Here is a 13,332-nt window from a genome sequence, read left to right as displayed (position 1 = left end):
TGGATAGATGAGCACACACACACACACACACACAGAAGTGCTAACACCCAGCTATCTACACAAACAGAAGACATGGATAGATGAGCACACACACACACACACACACACACACAGAGAGAAGTGCTAACACCCAGCTATCTATACAAACAGAAGACATGGATAGATGAGCACACACACACACACACACACACACACACACACAGAGAGAGAAGTGCTAACACCCAGCTATCTATACAAACAGAAGACATGGATAGATGAGCACACACACACACACACAGAGAGAAGTGCTAACACCCAACTATCTATACAAACAGAAGACATGGATAGATGAGCACACACACACACACACACACACACACACACAGAGAGAAGTGCTAACACCCAACTATCTATACAAACAGAAGACATGGATAGATGAGCACACACACACACACACACACACACACAGAGAGAGAGAGAGAGAGAGAGAGAGAGAGAGAGAGAGAGAGAGAGAGAGAGAGAGAGGTTCTAGACTATCTCTGCTGCTTCAGCCTTCAACCAGATCAGCTGTAGTCATTATCTGACTGTAACAGCCAGGACAGCCAGGGCTACACAGAGAAACCCTGTCTTGAAAAACAAAACAAACAAACAAACAAAAGATTTGCCATCATGCATCATGGTGTCTCTTCACATTAATAAAAACCCCGAGTAAGACAGCCATTGTGCTTAGTTTATCCTGCATGTATTTATTCATTTCTGCTGTTTCCTTTGTAGGTCACAACTGAAAATGAAATCTTTTTTTTTTTTGACAGGGTTTCTCTGTATAGCTCTGGCTGTCCTGGAACTCACTTTGTAGACCAGGCTGGCCTCGAACTCAGAAATCTGCCTGCCTCTGCCTCCCAAGTGCTGGGATTAAAGGCGTGTGCCACCACTGCTGGGCTGGAGATGAAATCTTAAGAAGCAAAAGATCTTAGCTGACATAGTGGTGCATATCTTTAATCTCAGCACTCTGGAAGCAGAGGCAGGCAGATCTCTGTGAGTTTAGGCCAGGCTAGTCTATGTGAGAATTTTAGGACAGTCAGAGCTATATAGATCCCATCTAAAAAAAGGGGTGGGGGGAGAGAAGAGATCTTAAAGAGAGATGGGAAATACAGAGGGCGTATTTAAATACAGAGGAAAGCATGAAAGGAACTAACTGGGGGAAGAAGGGAACTAGCTGGGAGGTATGAGAAGGAAGGGGAGAAGCAAGAAGGGATGAAAAGAATGAAGCACATATGTACAGAGACGCCATGATAAAACCCATTACTCTGGATGCTAATCCTAAAAACAATAATAACAGTCTTATGACACACACAAAAAGAAGAAACAGCAGGTTACCCGCTTTAATTCTATGCAACATTAACTCTCGCTTGCCATACAGCCCAAAGTAGTCACAGGTTCGAGGCGTCTTTGGAAACCGATGCTGAACCTGTAGACCCTGAACAGTTCTCAGAAGGAGCTGACAATGTGGCATGTTGTTCCCACTACAACCTGTGGTGCCATAAGGTACTGCCTCAGGAGTTGCCAAGGCATCTGTCAAACAGTAGTCCCTCCTTTCCCGCCTCTGCCTGTAGCAGTCATGAGGTATCACCACAGGAGCTGCCCACAGCGGCAGCATCTCTCCAGCCTCCCCAAGCAGCCCCGCAGTGATGGTACCTCAGCCAATGTTGGGAGCCGACTTTAGTAGAAAGCGGCTAGATCAACTTTACAGCCATCTGGAACTATATACCCTGATGAAAGACTTGGTTGTCAAAATCCTATAACAGCTGAAGCACACTCTGATAAATATATTGTTTATCCCACATAGCTTGTTTTGCTGTTTAGTGACCTCAGCTGTATGGTGCACGTGGTAAAGTGTTTTCACCTGTGTTCTCCTGCTTGTGTATATAAATACCTCAGAATTCCCTTCAATAAAAGAGACTTGATAAAAAAGAGACTTGATCACACCCTGTCTTGTCTCCATTCTTTGCGTCACCTGCCCCAAGAGCCCCACTCTCTCTCTCTTGACCAGAGCACTTAGCCCCAAAAGCGTTGAGCCAAAGTGTTGAGCGAGAGTGCAGGATCTCAACAAGCCAAAGCCACTTGCGGACCAGAAGTTTTTCCTGTCCTAACTGATGGGCCAGATACAGAGAAAAAGGGGTGGAAAAAACCCCACCAATCCATGAGCAGGAAAACCTACCAATCCCTGAGTTACACACACACACACACACACACACACACACACACACCCCAGTACCTGAGCTCTCCAAGCTCAGGACTGGAAATCCCAACAATCCTTATTCTGGAAATCTCTGGCCTGAAAAGCTCTACCTCCTAAGAAATCCTGTATGAGCTCTGCCTTCTGCCCAATGTGCTGCTGTCCTTGGCTGGGAGTAACCGACTTTGGATTCCCTCCACACCCTGGACCCTAAAATAAATCTCTTTTATGAGATTTGCTGCCTTCTGTAACTCTGTAACTTTAATTTTTTCAAAACCTACTTTTAATGAGAGTTTTTAAATGCTTTAACTTAACTCCCCTGTAGCCCGGTCTCTCAGCAGAGGTAGTGGAAGAGAAAGGATACAGGGGAAGTGGGCCTATTTAGAAATGTTTCTTTGGAACAGATCCCATCTGGGTTGTCAGGAAATCAGCAGTTCAGTTCTCAGGTCAGGAGTGGCGGCTCAATACACTGGCAAATCATGGATACACCAGCTGCCCGGTTCAACAGAGTCAGGACAGCAGACACGAATCAGCAGTGGTGGTTATAGACAAATGGCATCTGAAATAACTTCCGGGGAAATGCTTCCTGAATCTCATCTCTGCTTTCGCTGGATTCTATTAGTCCATTGATCTGTAGGTTCTAGACATGCCAGAGGCATAGAACAGGCCTTGGGGAGATGGTTTAGCAGTTAAAAGCACCGACAGCTCTTCCAGAGATCCTGAGTTCAATTCCCAGCAACCACACACGGTGGCTCACAACCGTCTAACCGGACCCAATACCCTCGTGTGTCTGAAGATAGCTACTGTGTGTGTGTTACCCTTATGTTAATAGTAGCTTTACAACGCTACATACTCAAATTTCCCTTAATGTCTTGCAGCCTCTCCAACTACAATTCCCATCATGCCCTGCAGCTGCGGTATCAATGATTACCCAAATTCCTTAATCCTGTTTACTAGCCCAGCATTCCTAGCTGTCATGCCTAAGAATAACCAATTAAATTGGAGAATGCCAGCGGAGGCAAGGTAATCTTCCGGTCGGAGGGGCGTGGCCACAGCAGGCCCCGCCCTGCCCCGTGGCAGGTTCGTCCCTCCTGGTCCTGGGGTGTACTGTCGACATGGGCACCACCTGGAGGAGCCCTGGACTCGTGCGGCTTGCACTGTGCCTAGCTGGCTTAGCCCTCTCACTGTACGCACTACACGTGAAGGCGGCACGCGCCCGCGATGAGGATTACCGCGCGCTCTGCGACGTGGGCACGGCCATCAGCTGTTCCCGCGTCTTCTCCTCTCGGTGCGTGCAGAAATGAAAAGCATGGGGCTCTTGAAGGCCAGGTGTACCTGACGCCCAGGTTACCGGATGATTTTGGAGTCTGGGGTCGCAGTGTCCGCAGAACGGACACTTTGAGAGTGGACTGTCCCACGAGTTTTGGTGGGTAATCGGACGTGCACACGGGCTGGACCACTCAGAGATACTGGTGTTTGAACCCTTTCTGAGGATACCAGTAAATAACTGATTGGAAGACTGGAGGAGGCAGGGCAGTATATATAGAGACTGAGAATGATTGGGATGACACAAAGCGCGAGGAGGTGGTGGAGCATTGGCCGTGCTAGGGACAAAGTGGCTCACTCTGGTTTTGTTGGAGGACCGAATGTTAGTGGGTGGCGAGGGAACTGTAGCTCTGTGGCTTTGTGGGCCCAAAGCAAATAGATTTTCCAGTTGTGGTCACCGTAAAGCGAAATCAAGCTGGAAAAAAAAATTAACTCTTACATTTGTTTGTGAGGTGGCACACGCATGCCGCTACCTGCATGTGGATGTCAGAGAATAACTTCGAGAGTTGATTCTCTCCTACTTTGTGGGTCCCGGGGATTCAATCCAGTTGACAGGCTCGGTCACACGCACTTTTATTTGCTGAGCCATCTCACCAGCCCCTGAAAAATTATTGATGGTCTGTGATGACAGGCAGTAAGAGTGGGGGCAGGGGGCTTGCCAGAAGGTCAGTGACCTTTGGATTCTTGGTGGGTGGAGCTTCTTGCTAATCACTTTTCTAGAAAAAAAAGCTCAAGCGGCACTGGGCTGACCACACTCACCTGGTTCTCACCTCCACCAGGTGGGGCCAGGGCTTTGGGCTGGTGGAGCATGTTCTAGGAGCGGACAGCGTCCTCAACCAATCCAACAGCATATTTGGTTGCATGTTCTACACCCTACAGTTGTTGTTAGGTGAGTGGCATTGCCCCTTCATGACCTGTCCTCTGAAATCCAGATCAGCCCCACCTCATGTCTTGGTGACCCAGACAATTGACACCCAGCTGCTAATTACTGAGCAATCTCCTCACAAGGAGACAAGAAAGGAGAACACTTAGCAGGAGGAGTATCCTAGTTAGTTTAGGTAGCCAGAGGCTGAAGGGCCCTCAAAGATTTCCCACAATCTCAGTTTTATGGCAAAGACTCAAATTCTATCTTCTTTTTGTTTAGTTTTGTTGTGTTTTGGTGTTTCCTCTCCCTCTCCTGCCCCCCCTTTCCCTCCCTCTTCCTTTTTTTTTTTCTTCTCCCCAAGACAGGGTTTCTCTGTGTAACCCTGGCTGTCCTGGAAGTTACTATGCAGACCAGGCTGGCCTCAAACTAGTCTGCTTTGCCTGCTTCTGCCTAGAAAGTGCTGAGATTAAAGGCATGTACCACCACACCTGACTTGGTTTCTGCTTTTGTTGTTTGGTTTGTTGGGGGATGGGAGGGGGGATGTCGAGGCTGAGGCTGAGGCAGGTGTTGAGATAGGGTTTCTTTGTGTAGTGCTGGATGTCCTGGATCTCACTCTGTAGACCAGGCTGGCCTCAAAATCAGAGATCCGACTGCCTCTGCCATCTGAGTGCTGGGACTAAAGGCATGGCTTTGTGCCATACCTGGTAGGTTTTGTTCTTTTTGAAACAAGATCTCACTACATAACCCTGGTTGTCCTGAAGCTCATTATGCAGACCAGTCTGGCCTGGAAGTTGCAGAGATCCTCCTGCCTCTGCTTCCTGAGTACGGGTACTGTACACCACCGTGCTCAGCTGGTGGTTGTTTGGTTTGGCTTTGGAGACATTCCAGGTTGACCTTGAACTTCCTTTTGAGAGGACTCCAATGGGAGAACTTGGATAGTTTAGCAAGAGAATTTACTCTGGATCCCAAGACTTACTGAACAGATGAGGCCCATCAGACCCTGTCCTAGAGTACTTTCTTCAGAAACACCTGCTGTCTGTCATTGAGCAGGCATGGTAGCTCTAGATATACCATTACTGACCCTCTCTTGTTTTACAGGTTGCTTGAGGGGACGTTGGGCCTTTATCCTACTGGTCCTGAGTTCCCTGGTGTCTGTCGCTGGTTCCGTGTACCTGGCCTGGATCCTGTTCTTTGTGCTGTATGATTTCTGCATTGTTTGCATTACCACCTATGCCATCAATGTGGGCCTGATGTTGCTTAGCTTCCAGGAGGGGCCAGAACACAAGGCCAAAAAGCACTGAGGTCCCACCTCATGCCAGACTAACCCAACTTGCTTTGTCTTGGCTTGTGATCCTTGTCCAAGTGTATCATGTGTGGGTCCCTAGAAGGCCCTACTCCCCTCATTCAAAGCCCCCTCTATAACCACACACAGAAAAATGACCGAATGTGCCTCTAAGTTGTTCCCATGGGCTGCTTTCTGCTATTGGTTAAAGAGAAGGATTTTTGAACAATAAATTTTTCTATGTTGGTCAATTGTGAAGCATATGTCTGCCAGGGACCCTTCGTGGTGTTGGTCTTTCCCTGTTACTGCCTTCTCTGGAACTGGGATGAGTCAGAGAGAATGGAGGGCCTGCCCGGAAGGGGAGGCTGTGTCATCTCTACCATGTATAGTCAGCAAAACCTGACACATCAGCCCCCACATCCAGGAAACAAGCTTGTTCATGCTGCCTCCAGATCAGACCTCCTGTCGTAGGAGGGCCTGCCACACACCCGGAGGGCAAACTTGCTTGGAACTTCTTCCTATGGTAGAGCTTGAACCCTTGCAGCTGCCTCACCTACCATACAGCCGGTCTTCACACCTGTGCAGGACTAGGCTGAGATTCTATTTCTGTTTTTCTTAATGTGTGTACTAAGGACTTGACATCCCAGGCACTGTCTAAGAACCTGTGTTAATTTATGAGATAATTACTACCATTGTTTCTATCTTGGTGAGGGAGCTTAGGTACAGAGAAGCTAATGTGCTCTGAGACTACCTTTAGTACTGGGAAAGTGTTGGAGGAGGGAGAGCTCAGCTTAACATACATCCCATCATTCACATTGCAGAGGTTTCCACAAGGTAGGAAAGTGTTCTACCACCAAGCTCTGCCTTAGCCCCTATATCATAATCTGTGTCTGCTCTAAGCTCTGCTCACAGCTGCCTCTGTATCAGGGTCAGGTAATGGTGGAGCTAGCCTAAATTGGGAATTGGATAGCCGGGCGGTGGTGGCACACGCCTTTAATCCCAGCACTTGGGAGGCAGAGGCAGGCGGATTTCTGAGTTCGAGGCCAGCCTGGTCTACAGAGTGAGTTCCAGGATAGCCTGGGCTACACAGAGAAACCCTGTCTTGAAAAACCAAAAAAAAGAAAAGGAATTGGAAGGTGAAACAGGATGTCCCCTCAGTGTTCTAATCCCCATCCACACATTTGCAAAAGAGGAGAGCAATGCCCTGCCAGCAAGGCGGCAGGCCCAGACAGAGGTTAGGATGAGAGCCACCCTTGAGCGCACAGCCCTGCACATTTGTTACCTACCTCTGAAGTAAACCAAGGGAAGTGTATGAAACCCTGCCTGGCCTTGGCCTGTGGGAGGCAGGAAAGCTGAGTGTTCAGGGAGTCTGCCACAGTTCCACAGATGATGTTTTCATGCAGGAAGTAACTGGTCTACAAGTCAGACTTGGTTAAACACTAACAGGTTGATTTGTTCTTGAGACAGTCTTGCTTTAGTCCAGGCTGGCCTAGAACTTGTTAGGTAGCTCAACCTAAACTCAAAAATCTGCCTCAGCCTCAAGGTACTGGGATTACAGGTGTATACCACTTTATTTAGAAAATTATTTACAGTGTGAGCACTTGCCTACGTATCTGTGCACCACATACGTGTTTGGTGACTGCAGAGGGTGGAAGAGAGTGTTGGATCCTCTGGAACTGGAGTTACAGGTGTTTGGCAGCTTCTGTGTGGATTTGGAACTCGAACCTGGGTCCTCTGGAAAGAACAGGCAGTGAAGAATCAGTAAGCAGTCTCTCCAGGGCCCTAAGCATGTTTTTAAAGTCAGTGTATGTGTGTGCGTGCATGCGCTGAATATCATGGCATGTGTAGAGTTCAGCTTGCAAGAATTGTCTAACGTCAGTCTGAAGAATCAAACCCAGGTAGGTGGTCTTGGTGGCAAGTGTCTTTGCACCAGCCCCCTAAATGTATGTATGGTCCTGGTGTGCCATCTCACCAGGTAAAGGCACTTGACCATGTGCTTCCAAACCCTGGGATCTGCATAGAATGCTCACAGGTTGCCCTCTCTCTGGAATAAATATAATTGAAAGAACAGTAATAAGAAACAGTATTCCTGCTGGGCGGTGGTGGCGCACGCCTTTAATCCCAGCACTTGGGAGGCAGAGGCAGGTGTATTTCTGAGTTCGAAGCGAGCCTGGTCTACAGAGTGAGTTCCAGGACAGCCAGACAGCCAGGGCTACACAGAGAAACCCTGTCTCGAAAAAACCAAAAAAAAAAAAAAAAAAAAAAAAGTATTCCTTCCACTCCATTTGATGGGGCAAACTTAAAATATTTTACTATTCTATGTGTATGAGTGTTTTGTCTGCCTGTGTGTCTATGTACCTTATGTGGGAGGGCAGAAGACAGTGTCAGATCCCCTGGAACTAGAGTTACACACCACGGTGTGAACTGCCCTGTGGGTGCTGGGAATTAAACCAGGTCATGCAGTTAACTGTTGATCCATCTCTCCAGAATCTCCCTCCCATCCGTAAACACTTAAGTTTCTCAGGTAAGGCACAAATAACTTCACTGTTCAAAAATCACTGGTACAGAAAATGGAGGAGCTAGGATTTGAACTGGGGGAGTATGGCCAGTAACAGGAGCTGGAGAGGGTTAAGGGCCACACAAGCACAGGCCCCAAGCTAAGAGCTGTTGGCTCCCTTCCAGCCCAAGGAAAAGTAACACCTGACTCTTAGCCAACTGGGGGCGGAGCAGGGGCGGAGCCAGGGAGACCTAGGCGGCCTTTCTGAGAGCTTGAGCACTGAGTGGCCTGGAACAGCATGAAGCAGACCTGGAGACCAGAGCTGCTTATTGTGGGAGCTGTGGTCGTGATAGAGGGTAAGTCACTCATGTGTGAGGGACGGGGGCAGGGGAAATGTGGGGGCTTCTAAGCCTTCATCTCCCCAGTAACCTACAATTTGGTATGTAAGGGATCCTGAGGGGGCTACAGTCTCCCTGTGGATGTCCTTGGTGTGTGAGTGTGTGTGTCTTTTGGGGAGGGGAGTAACACACAGCCAAATCTCTGTGATTTTCCTGGGCCAAGTTACAGCACTTTGGAAGAACCTGTTAGTATATTTAATCTTTACAGTAGTTAAGTACTGCCATTGTTCTATCTTGGTGAGGAAACTTAAGTACAGAAAAGCCAAATAATGTCCCTGAGACCACAGTCTAATGGCAGGGTTAGAAAGGGAAGGATCTGAGATCACTGTCTGAACGTGTATGTTTCTCTCTCCCTCCCTCTCTCCCTGTGTGTGTGTGTGTGTTGACCCCTCTCTTATCCCCTGCTTCCAGAATGACCTCAGTCATGTTCTGGCCTCACTGGCTAGAGGCTGTCCATACCAACTCTGCCTCAGATGTACAGCAGACCTATTTGAGTGGGGCTGTGATGGGTTATGGGCATGACAGGGACTCACTGGAAAAGGAGACAGTTTGCTTCATTAGGATGGGGTGGAGTAAGACTCACTTGGGACATGACACAGACCTCTAATCTACCTTCTGAGGCTTCTACAGCTCAAGGGACAATTAAGCTAATGTTCTTCACATACACAGGCCACCTCTCTGACTCAGTGGTAAGGGCAGGAGTTAGGGGTTCAGAAGCCTGGAGGAGGCTTGGCCTACTCCCAAGGTAAACCCCAGGCCTTGCTCCTTGGGCTCAGGAGTGCTGAGCACAGCTGACGGAATTAATGGCTGTGTACTCTGAATGGGCTCCAATAAAAACTGCTTTTCCGCCTCATATAAATGTCTTCATTCTGGGAGGGGCTGGTGAGGCAGCCAGTCATAGATAAGGACCCAGGGCCTGTCCTTCAACTCAGGCCTTCACCCATCCTGGGCCAGGCAGTTAAGGCACTCCTACATCTCGTGTTTTTTCTTCCTAGGTCTTCAAGCAGCTCAGCGTGGTAAGCGATGGGGACTTGGGACCCGGGCTGTACTCATGTATGAGGGGAAATGGTATTGTGTGATCCTCAAGTCAGGACAGTGTCTGCAGTTAGCGTCACTCACCCTTCCCTACAGCATGCGGGCAGCGTGGCCCTGGCCCCCCAGAGCCTCAGGAAGGCAACACATTACCTGGCGAATGGCCCTGGCAGGCCAGTGTGAGACGACAGGGTGTACACATCTGCAGTGGCTCCTTGGTGGCAGATACCTGGGTCCTCACAGCTGCTCACTGCTTTGAAAAGTGAGTCAAACTTTGGTTCAGTCTCTTGATTTTAGGATGGATTTGTCCCTGTGCCTCATAAGACTTTTTTGCCTCTAAAATACTAAGTATCATTTATGGCAAATGTGCCACGTACCAGCTTAACCTCAGCACTCTTTCATGGTATGGAGACTAGAGGAGGGAACTGTGCTGAAAGCCATGTGCTGTATCTGTTCATCTTCCCCGTCTGTGCTCCTCTCCACATTGTCACATCTCCGCTGGCACTCAGCTGTCTGGGCCTTACCCTTCTCCTTTCAGGATGGCCACAGCAGAACTGAGCTCCTGGTCCGTGGTCCTGGGTTCTCTCAAGCAGGAGGGGCAGAGCCTGGGTGCTGAAGAGGTGGGAGTTGCTGCCCTGCAGATACCCAAGGCCTATAACCACTATAGCCAGGGATCAGACCTGGCCCTGCTCCAGCTCACCCACCCCACAGTTCACACAACCCTATGCTTGCCCCAACCCACCCACCATTTCCCCTTTGGAGCTTCTTGCTGGGCCACTGGCTGGGACCAGAACACCAGTGATGGTAAGTACTGTTCTAGCTGAGAATCTAGAGAGGCACTTTGTTTGCCCAGGCTCAGACAGGATCAGTTCCTAACTCTGCTACCCCTGACCCCCGCTCCCACTGTTTCAGAGCTAGACTCAACATCATCTCCTTTGCCAGTTTCCAGAACCCTACGGAACCTGCGCCTTCGTCTCATCAGCCGCCCCACCTGTAACTGTCTCTACAATCGGTTGCACCAGAGGCTGCTGGCCAACCCAGCAAGACCTGGGATGCTGTGTGGGGGTGCACAGCCAGGGGTACAGGGACCCTGCCAGGTCTGATGAGAAATACAGGAGGGGGGGAGGGAGGGTCTAGTCTAGGGCTAAGGGCCCAATCCTCAGAGAAGGGTAATAGAAGTACAGCCAGAGAGCATCTGGCCAGTACTGGGGCTCAGGTGTCTCTGCTTTTGGCTCTTTTCCTGGCTTCAGGGAGATTCTGGGGGACCTGTGATGTGCCGTGAACCTGATGGACACTGGGTTCAGGTTGGGATCATTAGTTTCACATCAAGATGTGCCCAAGAGGACACCCCTGTGCTGCTGACTGACATGGCAGCACACAGTTCATGGCTGCAGGCTCATGTTCACGGGGCAGCTTTCTTGGTGCAGGACCCAGGAGTTGTGAAGATGAGTGATGAGAACAGCTGTGTAGGTAGGTATGAGCATGGCTATCAGAACTGGGGTGTATGGGGACACCCAAGCCACATCAGGACTTCCTGAGCAGTGGGCAGAAGGACAAGGAAACAAACTTCAGCTCAGACTCTGGGCCTAGCTGTGGCCAACAGAGAACCAGGAGTTTTGCTAAGGCCCCTTTTAGCTCCTGGGATACAAACAGCCCCATTGGGGCCAGGGAGTTTTACAGACTTGGGTATACTAATGTCTCTGAAATCTGGCTGGTTTCAGGGGGGAAAGCTGCAAGTTTCCAGGGCAGAGATCCAGGAAGGTGAGACAGGGCAGTGACTGCAATGCAAATTGCATGCAAAGTCATTCCTGGGAAGGAAGCTAGGTTCTCCTATTCAGGGTTTTAGGGCTGGTACAGGCTTGGAAAAGTACAGATGGGGGTGGGGGTGGGTAGAGCTGTTCCCCGTAAGACTAGCATGAATACTGTCAGACATCAGGATTAAAAGCATGCACATTGGCTTGGAATGCCAAGTGGTCTACCTGGTTTGGGTTATTGTGTTACAGAGCTCTAGGCTAAACTGTTTGGTTACCTTTGGTAATGAGGCTGAAAGTCAACTTATAAAGGGGTACATAGGAAGATTTGCTAACTTAGGGAAGCAGTGACTACTTAATAAACCAGATGATGTAATTCACCTGTTTCAGCATGTGGCTCCTTGAGGAGTCAGGGACCTCAGGCAGGAGCCCTCTCTCAGTGGCCCTGGGATGCCAGGCTGAAGCACCATGGGAAGCTGGCTTGTGGTGGAGCCCTGGTATCAGAGGTGGTGGTGCTGACTGCTGCTCACTGCTTTATCGGGTGAGCCTTATGTCTCTCGCCTTTGTACCCCTTGTCTCAGCTGTCACTCAGCGCTGTCAACCCTGCCTCCCACCACAGGCGCCAAACCCTAGAGGAATGGAGTGTAGGACTGGGGGCTGGACCAGAGGAATGGGGCCTGAAGCAACTCATTCTGCATGGGGCCTACACTCACCCAGAAGGTGGCTATGATGTGGCCTTCCTGCTGCTGGCTCAGCCTGTGACACTGGGCCCTGGCCTAAGGCCCCTTTGCTTGCCCTATGCTGATCACCACCTGCCTGATGGTGAACATGGCTGGGTTCTCGGGCTGACCCAAGAAGCAGGTACATAGGAAGGGGGACCCTGGCAGTTGTCCATTGAACTTGGAGGCAACTGAGGCACCTAGGTTCTTCCTTTGCTTTACAGGCATCAACTACCTCCAGACAGTACCTGTGACAGTCCTGGGGCCAATGGCCTGTAGCAGACAATATGCAGCTCCTGGGAGCACGGGTATTCCCATTCTGCCAGGGATGGTATGCACCACTGTTGTGGGTGAGCCACCTCACTGTGAGGTGAGTTCGAACTCCCAATCCTTACCCAGCAGACCCCTGGCATTCTCTTATCCTGCAGTTCATAAACAGACTTTGTGCCAGGCTTGGCTGCTAACCCTGCTTCTCACCTGAAATTAAACCCTTCTGTATCAACTGGCTCCCAAACAGCTCCGAAACCCCTTCTACCTGGTGCAGGAAGTTACCAAGTATAACCTGCTCCCCAACAGGGCCTTTCTGGGGCACCACTTGTACATGAGATCAGGGGCACATGGTTCCTGGCTGGACTGCACAGCTTTGGAGACACCTGCCAAGGCTCCGAAAAGCCTGCAGTTTTTGCAGCACTCTCTGCCTACGAGGACTGGGTCAGCAATCTAGACTGGCAGGTCTACTTCGCTGAGGAGCCTGAGCCTGAGCCTGAGCCTGAGGCTGGAAGCTGCCTGGTCAACTTAAGTATGTTTCCTGTTCTTCTTTAGCCTTGGCTCCCATCTAGGGGAAACCCTGTTCTCACTCAGCTGCCTGGGGTAGAGGAGAGCAACAGTCAGAGCCACTGGGACTTTTATGAAGCAGGGGTCTCAGCTTCTTGGTCTTTAGGTCTCCCACACACTACGGGGGCCAAGATGGATCCTGCATCTTCAAAGGAAATAATAAAGCTATAGGAACAGGGCCAAACTAATTTTCTTTCTCTTCTTCACAGGCCAACCAGCCAGCTGTTGACTGGTGACTCTAGTTTACTCACAGGACGCCAGCAACGCCAGGCAACTCCCACTTCAACACCCAATTCTGCACTCCTGCCCTTCCCCTCCTTGTCTTGTGGTTCCCAGCCCTGAGGCAGGCCCAACAGCTGGCTGGCTGGGAATGAGCCTGTCCAGAGATGCTTTCCATGCGTGACCATGACCCC

The 13,332-nt window shown here is 49.9% G+C and overlaps 2 protein-coding genes and 1 long non-coding RNA gene across 4 annotated transcripts; 2 read left to right on the top strand and 1 right to left on the bottom strand.

Moving 5' to 3' along the window:
* Positions 1–3,273: 3,273 nt before the first annotated feature.
* Vkorc1 (vitamin K epoxide reductase complex subunit 1) lies at positions 3,274–5,939 on the top strand. Its single transcript, XM_034510940.2, has 3 exons — positions 3,274–3,503; positions 4,321–4,430; positions 5,505–5,939. The coding sequence occupies exons 1-3, from the start codon at positions 3,331–3,333 to the stop codon at positions 5,705–5,707; spliced, it is 486 nt and encodes a 161-aa protein (XP_034366831.1). The 5' UTR covers positions 3,274–3,330; the 3' UTR covers positions 5,708–5,939.
* Positions 5,940–7,226: 1,287 nt separating this feature from the next.
* On the bottom strand, positions 7,227–10,166 carry LOC143434027 (uncharacterized). The gene is made up of 2 exons (XR_013103173.1): positions 9,993–10,166; positions 7,227–9,868 (listed from the first exon to the last, which is right to left on the bottom strand). It is a non-coding gene; the product is annotated as an uncharacterized LOC143434027 (long non-coding RNA).
* On the top strand, positions 8,430–13,273 carry Prss53 (serine protease 53). Of its 2 annotated transcripts, none has more exons than XM_076911182.1 (11): positions 8,430–8,541; positions 9,579–9,599; positions 9,715–9,877; positions 10,154–10,419; positions 10,558–10,712; positions 10,866–11,085; positions 11,757–11,907; positions 11,986–12,227; positions 12,310–12,455; positions 12,662–12,884; positions 13,129–13,273. In XM_076911182.1, the coding sequence occupies exons 1-11, from the start codon at positions 8,484–8,486 to the stop codon at positions 13,146–13,148; spliced, it is 1,665 nt and encodes a 554-aa protein (XP_076767297.1). In that variant the 5' UTR covers positions 8,430–8,483; the 3' UTR covers positions 13,149–13,273. The 2 variants fall into 2 exon arrangements, with proteins under 2 accessions (XP_076767297.1, XP_076767296.1); XM_076911181.1 differs by having other exon boundaries at positions 10,528–10,712.
* The last annotated feature ends 59 nt before the right edge of the window (positions 13,274–13,332 follow it).

Source organism: Arvicanthis niloticus, chromosome 1, assembly GCF_011762505.2.
Source record: "Arvicanthis niloticus isolate mArvNil1 chromosome 1, mArvNil1.pat.X, whole genome shotgun sequence".
In the NCBI taxonomy this organism is placed as follows: domain Eukaryota; kingdom Metazoa; phylum Chordata; class Mammalia; order Rodentia; family Muridae; genus Arvicanthis; species Arvicanthis niloticus.
This window is presented reverse-complemented; position numbering and strand designations above follow the sequence as displayed.